Here is a 7,574-nt window from a genome sequence, read left to right on the forward strand (position 1 = left end):
GGTTATCAACCCCCTTGAATTGAATTTTGAGCCAATTGTGCAACTGTCTCCATTATTCAAAAATTGGGCTCACAACTATCCCCATGCAAAGCGAAACAAGGCTGACGTCATAAGTGTTTGGAAGTGTCTCCCCTCCATACTCTGCTGGCACATCTAGTTGGTCAGGAACAAGTGCATCTTCAAGGGAAAAAAACCAAGTTCAGGGACTATTCTTTCCAAAACTTGGGCTCAACTTGCGGAAATGATCAACGCCAAAGGTATGCTTCTTCTTGATCAAACCAACTGGACACATGCAGAAAAGGTCTGGTACAATAAAATTCCCTCGGATGGCCTAGCCAGGATTTATATTCCAAAGAATGTTGGAAACAAACAAGCAAATTGGAAGCTGCGGGGAAATGAAAGGGAAGTAGAGGGATGGATCAAAAACCAAAAAAACTTCATACTCTTCTTTGATGGAGCTTCAAAGAACAACCCCAAAAGAGCTGGGGTGGGTGGGCTAATTTTGGACCAGCAAGGTGAAACAATATCAACATTCGAGTGGGGGCTTGGGACTCTGTCAAACAATAGAGAAGAGGCTTATGGTTTGTTAATGGGAACCAACCTACTCACAAAACTCCAAGTCAAAGATCCTATTATTATCGGAGACTCTGCTATTATAATAGCAGCAATGGATTCTGGAAGAGAATTTAAAAACCTAGCCTTGAATAAGATAAAGCAGAGAATCAATGATAATATCAACCTATTAGGGAAAGTGGTCTATAAACATGTGCTAAGAGTTCATAACCAAGCAGCGGATGCCTTAGCCAATAAGGCGGTGGACAGAGAGGTTGGAACAGTAAAAGAAAATAATGTTGTCTACAAAAAACCAATACCATAACCAGTTTGCTGGGGTGATATGGTACATAATAAAAAATCTTGGGAAAAAGCATCACTCATGGGGAAAAAGGAATTCAGTAGTATGCAGACCCAGACCACGATTTTCCAACATATTACAGACACAAAAATCAAAGGAAATCTGCCTAGAGCAGTGCGGAAAATATCCTCCGTTCAGAGCAGCAAGCAGAGGATCCTCATGAATAAAAATTATCGGCCTCAAGACATGACAAAAGTGGGAAATAGTCTTTTCAAACGCAGAGGAATCAACTTTGTCACAAATCGCAATGTATCAGCTATCAGGAAGGATCACGAGGAACCTCCCATCAACTTCTATAAGAAGCAACCCGGGATCAAGTTTCCTCATATGAAGAAGCCTCTCAACAGCGCTTGTAGAAGCTCAGGTTGCAGTGTTTGTTTCAAGAGGTGTCCACAGAGCATCATCAGCTACTCTTTTTCCCTTTTGTGCGTCGGCAGAGGTATTGTTATTTTAGTTATTTGTCTGTGTAATCTTGTTGCTAACACCCTGCTTGTTCTTGTGGTTCCGTTTAGTCTTGAGCTCAAGGCTTTTCAAACTATTCCAGTGGCGACTCACTACTATACGCAGTTTAATCCCTCTCCTTGCCCCCAGATCTTCTCCCATCCACCCAGTTTCTTCCCTCCCTCATCGACAAAAGCTTCTCTAGGCTTCAGAAGTAAATATGATCCCCCTATCAGGCTTATCCTTCCTTGCTGCCTTATCCTTCCTCCCAAAAGTTCTCTCACCTACAGGCATCAACATTAGTCAGCGATTAGCGAAGATCTGCACTCCAAGCATTACTTGAGCCATAGCAGACTTCTGATCAAAGGAAAAATTTCGACCAATAACTTTAGCATCGTTGCCTGCTGCCCACTCATATTCAGAAGACCTCAAGCACAGAACCACATCGAGGACAAGAAGAGCTCCCCCCTGCTTTCAATATGTCTGGCAACCCTTTGGATCAGATCGAGAGCAACAGTAACTATGCGCTCTGCAAGGCAAACTGTTTCATGATCGGACGCTTCATCAAAAATTTCAATGAGCTCAAGGATGAAATGGAGTCTGAAAATAAATCTAAGAAGAAGAAATTCGAGAAGCAGAAAGCAGAAATCAAAGGACTAAAAGAAAAATGTCAACATCTAGAAGAAGCAGTAAGATTCATAAAGACACTGAATCAAAGCGAGCAAGGCGAAGCCTCGACCAAGTTCAGCAACAAGAAAGACAAGCCTCCAGAGGATTCTATTAACCAGTTTTGGTGACCCCTCTGATAATTTCCTATGCTATGTATTTTTTGTTTATTGTTAGGGCAGTTCGTTCGACAATATAGTCGTTATGTATTTCAAATTTTAAGAAGCTTAACCAGTGATTTGGAAGACGGGATTGCATTCCCATTTTGCTTCAACCTCACTGACCTTTCCTCTCCGTATGTACTGGGACCTAGTCCCCCTGTTGTTGTTTTAGAATATATCAGTAATCGATCTTGTAAAAAAAAATACATTTTTGAATGCATAAATGGATTCATCACTCTGAAAAACCCTTGACAGTAGATTTCTATAAATTAAACAACTAAAATTCAAGTTTTTAAAAATATCTATGGGATTTTTGTTAAAATTAACTAGAAAAAATACTATGAAAAAAGCCATTTAATATATAAGTTAGACTACACCTTAGTTTATTATTCACATTTATTTCAATGTATGGTCTATGTAAAAGTCATTTAATGTATAATTTAGAGTACACCTTAGTTTATTATTCACACTTATTTCACTGTATGTTCTATGTAATTCAATTCTGACATGCTTTTACCAGAGGTCATTGATCAATTTATGTTATGATATGCACTTGGTATTGGCGCTCCCAATGTTGACTTCTATTTGTGTTTATGTAGGTGAATTCTCAAAGGTTTTTACCTTATAAGTGACACCATTTTAGTTAGGGTTCATATCACTTATTTAGATTATTGTGGCAATTTTTTTTGACAAACATGAGTTTGAATATAATTGTTGTGAAATGAGTGTTTTTTGTGCTGAGAGGTACTCTCTAGTCCATTATGGAAGAGATGTTGTAATGTCTTGTCTTATAAACAAAAATAATAAAAATACAGCAAAGAAATAAATAAAGATAATGTTACATTAAAATAAAAATAACTTCAAAATAAAATAAAATAAATACCTTGTTATTATAATTCTTATTAGTTTGTATTAATTTTGTTGAGTAGTTAAGGTAAACTTGACTTAGTCAATTTACCCACCATTTTTGAGCTCCACGCTTAGGAGAATTCATGGTATTGACCCATGGAGTTCATGTGAAATATAACCTATTTAGAGGAGGAAATTTTACCAAATGCAGAGATAGATAAAATATCTTTTCACTCTAAAATAGGTTTGCACCTCAAGGGATTTGATTGACCCATGACGTTCATGTGAAATATAACCTATTTAAAGGAGGAAATTATACCAAATGCAGAGATGGATAAAATATCTTTTCACTCTAAAATAGGTTTGCACCTCAAAAGATTTGATTCCCCTTTGCCCATGGTAGATCCAGAATTAAGACGGATATAGATTCTCAAACTCATTGTTAATTACATGTACTGCAATTAATATCACCAATTAATTAGGAGTTGAAAATAGTTAAAAAATTGAAAATTTTAATAGTTCATTTATCATGCATATGAATCTTTCAATGTAGATTCCGGATAAAAAATCATAAATTCCAAATGTATTTGGATTGTAGATTCTAGGTTCATAATTAAGATGAATCTAGGCTATTTAACAAAGACACTGATAGATTCTCAAACTCATTGTCAATTACATAAGGTGTTGTAATTAATGTCACCAATTAATTATGAGTTGAAACTAGTTAAAAAAATTAAAACTTTAATAGTTCATTTATCATGCATATGCATCTTTCAAAGTAGACTATGGAATATTCTGAAAATTCATAAATTGCATCTTTCAAAGTAGATTATGGAATATTCTGAAAATTCATAAATTTCAAATGTATTTGGATTGTACAATCTAGGTTCATAATTAAGATGGATCTAAGCTATTTAACAAAGAGACTAATAGATTCTCAAACTCATTGTCAATTACATAAGGTGTTGCAATTAATGTCACCAGTTAATTAGGAGTTGAAAATAGTTAAAAAATTGAAAATTTTAATAGTTCATTTATCATGCATATGCATCTTTCAATGTAGATTATGGAATATTCTAAAAATTCATAAATTTCAAATGTATTTGGATTGTAGATTCTAGGTCAAGAATTAAGATGGATCTAGGCTCTTTAACAAAGAGACTAATAGATTCTCAAACTCATTGTCAATTACATAAGTTGTTGCAATTAATGCCACCAAATAATTAGGAGTTAAAAATACTTAAAAAATCAAAAATTTTAATAGTTCATTTATCATACATATGCATCTTTCAAAGTAGATTTTGGAATATTCTGAAATTTCTTAAATTTCAAATGTATTTGGATTGTAGATTCTAGGCCAAGAATTAAGATGGATCTAGGTTCTTTAACAAAGAGACTAGTAGATTCTCAAACTCATTGTCACCAATTAATTAGGAGTTGAAAATAGTTAAAAATTTGAAAATTTTAATAGTTCATTTATCATGCATATGCATATTTTAATGTAGATTCTGAATATTTTGAAAATCCATAAATTTCAAATGTATTTGGATTGTAGATTCTAGGTCCAAAATTAAGATGGATCTAGGCTGTTTAACAAAGAGACTAATAGATTCTCAAACTCATTGTCAATTACTAAAAGTGTTACAATTAATGTCACCAATTAATTAGAAGTTGAAAATAGTTAAAAATTTAAAAATTTTAATAATTCATTTATGATACATACGCATCTTTCAATATAAATTTTAAAATATTCTGAAAATTCATAAATTTAAAATATATTAAAAAGTAGAATTTAGAATATTCTGAAAATTTACAAATTCTAAAATATTTTATAAATTTTAGAAATATAAAACAAATTTAATAATCTACTATTTATATAAAAAAAGCCCTAATACATTCAAATCCTCTCAATATATATTTCCTTCCGTCGTCACAATTACTCAACATCAACCAAAGATTTAATTTACGCACCTTTCATTATTTATATTTTAATTTCATTTGTCCATGCGCTACCAACGAAGCACCGATAGAGACTAAGTTTATACGTATTTGTAGCATGCAAACCTATATACGTAATTTTTCCATTAACTTATTATTTTCATTTACCATACACATACAAATTACCGTAATGTTAATAAGTATTTTTTCACATAATAAATGGGTGGAAATGATTTTTTCCCTATATCAAGGATAAGTATCAGTGTGTTCAAGAACATAAATTTTTTTCAATAGGATTTACGTTTTTTTAATTAAAAACATATTTATATAATACAATTATAAAAAAGAATTGAAAAAAAAATACAATATTATAATTGGTTTGGCATTTTAATTTTATTTTTTAAAAATGTAAACTGTATTAATAATTTGTTTTATTTAAAAAATATAAATATTAAAAATATGTAATTTAATTAATAATGAATTAAGATTTTATCTAAAATTTAATAATACAATTTTTTTATTTTTTTTTTTTTTTTTTTTTTCTGCGTAAATACTAATTCTATTAAAAAAGAGAAAATTATATACATGGAGGTCGAGACCTCAGAGGGGGCAGAGGCCAGCCCTCAGCCAGAGATTCAGAGACATACATTTCATACTATCTGCCATTTCCAGATTACAGACTTCAAATTTTTTTTTGTTAGACCGTGACCCACTGAAATATTTATGTTCTGAGTCTAACATGACATAGCTAACACCTTCAGAGGCTTTACTAAGACGCATGCTATCATGCCCGTCATGAACAAAAGAGGCAAAACATAACCCATCAAACCCAGAGTTGTAGCTGCAAACTGAGAACAGGTTGGCTAGCGCCAAGAACTTAAACAAGAACTGAAACTAGACACACGACCAAAGACCTAGAAACAAAGACACACAGCAAAAAACATACAGAGCGAAGGCAAGAATGCCACCCTTCGGTGATGAACCAGCCTTAATCTGCATGTTGCGGAGAGTCGGGCATGTCCTTATCCACCTGGCTAGACGAAGCGACCCAGGTGACGAAACCATTGTCTTCAATTCCTTCAATGCCACCTTCAGGAGTAGTTACCAGGTTGAGAATGCTGCCTGCACGATGAGTCGGTCCACAGGCAAGAATCTCGTTCTGTGTTGAATCGGCCGGATGCAAAGGCGCTTCAGAAACAGGGGTGTCATCCTGCATGTTGTCAGCATTAGACACCACCCCAGCCATTTCCCCCTGAAGGACGCTGTCTTCCTGAGATTGAGAGGTGGTGGTGTGGGCCGAGCTGGTGGGATTGCCCTCTTCCTCAGCAAGAATAACTGTGATGCTAGCAGACAAAACGGGCCTGTTGAGCCTGCTGTGGAAGGTGAACCTGGTAGTTTGAAAGGAATTGTGCGGGAGAGGCCCAGCGTGACCAGAGGGCGGTGAGGATGGGGAGGCCGAAGTAATGGGTATGACATTCTGCGGAGCAGACCGAGAGGTTCTTCCTCTGTTCCCAGTGTTACCTCCTCGGCGCGAGACTCCTCGACGGCGAGGCATTCTCAGAGTGACAGACCAACTGAGAAAGGGAAGATGGCGGAGCTGACGGGAGAGAAACTGAGCACAGAGGAACCCAACAATACTAGTTAACCAGGCGAGCTTCCAAACAAGCTGAGCCAGGCAGGGGTGCGGGAAGAACCACGGGCGGAGGTAAAAAGAACCAGGAGAAATGGCGTGAACCAGATATGGATCCATACATAAAACCTTGAGCATGAGCTCTCGAACCAGGCGCTCATAAATGCCGATTTGTGCGACCAACATTCCGTTCAGCAGTCGATTAAATGTGCATGCCATGGAGGTCGTCCGCCAGCCAAATGCGCATGCCATGGAGGTCGTCCGCCAGCCAGGTGCAGGGCCAGCTGCCTGCCTTGTGCGGACCCTCATAAATGCGATTTATTAACACCCGCATCCGGGTTATGATTTTTTGTTATTAAAATACATTTTAGAATGTATTAATGGATTCAACACCCTCAAATTTTTTTGAGAGAATGGATCTTTGTAAATTAAATAACTTAAATATATGATTTTAAATTTTTTTATAGCATATTAAACAAAATTGATCAAAAAAGAAAATTCTTCAAAGAACCATTTCATATATTAATTAGAATAAACACTAATATAGTCACTATTACAACACTGGTTAATATGTGAAGTAAATATTTTACATAAATAAGTTTGTGCTTTATTAATATATAAATTTACTCATAAACTTACCTTTTTAGTAAAGGTGTAGAGTTTTTGTACATTCTGTGTCACCATCTGCAACAAAACATTATACTAGGTTAATGTTTTATAATAAAAAGATGAATTATGATTTATATTTTTAAATATTTTTTAAATATTTAATCTAGTAATTCCTTTCTTTAAAAATATGAAAGAAATTACATTCTACATATATACTTTGAGAGTGTATTCAAGTATTTTCTTTCCCTTGACATGCATATATGAGCATGCCACAAGGAGCAAGGATGATCAATATTAGACCTGTAACTTTGTAAAGTGTATAATAAATAACTAAAAACACCATTTGCATGCCACAAGGAGTGAGGAT

The 7,574-nt window shown here is 34.8% G+C and overlaps 1 protein-coding gene across 1 annotated transcript; it reads left to right on the top strand.

Moving 5' to 3' along the window:
* Nucleotides 1–241: 241 nt before the first annotated feature.
* Nucleotides 242–877, top strand: LOC149168968 (uncharacterized). The gene has a single exon (XM_089425031.1). The coding sequence runs from the start codon at nucleotides 242–244 to the stop codon at nucleotides 875–877; it is 636 nt and encodes a 211-aa protein (XP_089281157.1).
* The last annotated feature ends 6,697 nt before the right edge of the window (nucleotides 878–7,574 follow it).

This window comes from Pinus tabuliformis, chromosome 4_2, assembly GCF_031772625.1.
Source record: "Pinus tabuliformis cultivar Carrire ecotype Pingquan chromosome 4_2, CPIR1, whole genome shotgun sequence".
Taxonomy (NCBI): Eukaryota; Viridiplantae; Streptophyta; class Pinopsida; order Pinales; family Pinaceae; genus Pinus; species Pinus tabuliformis.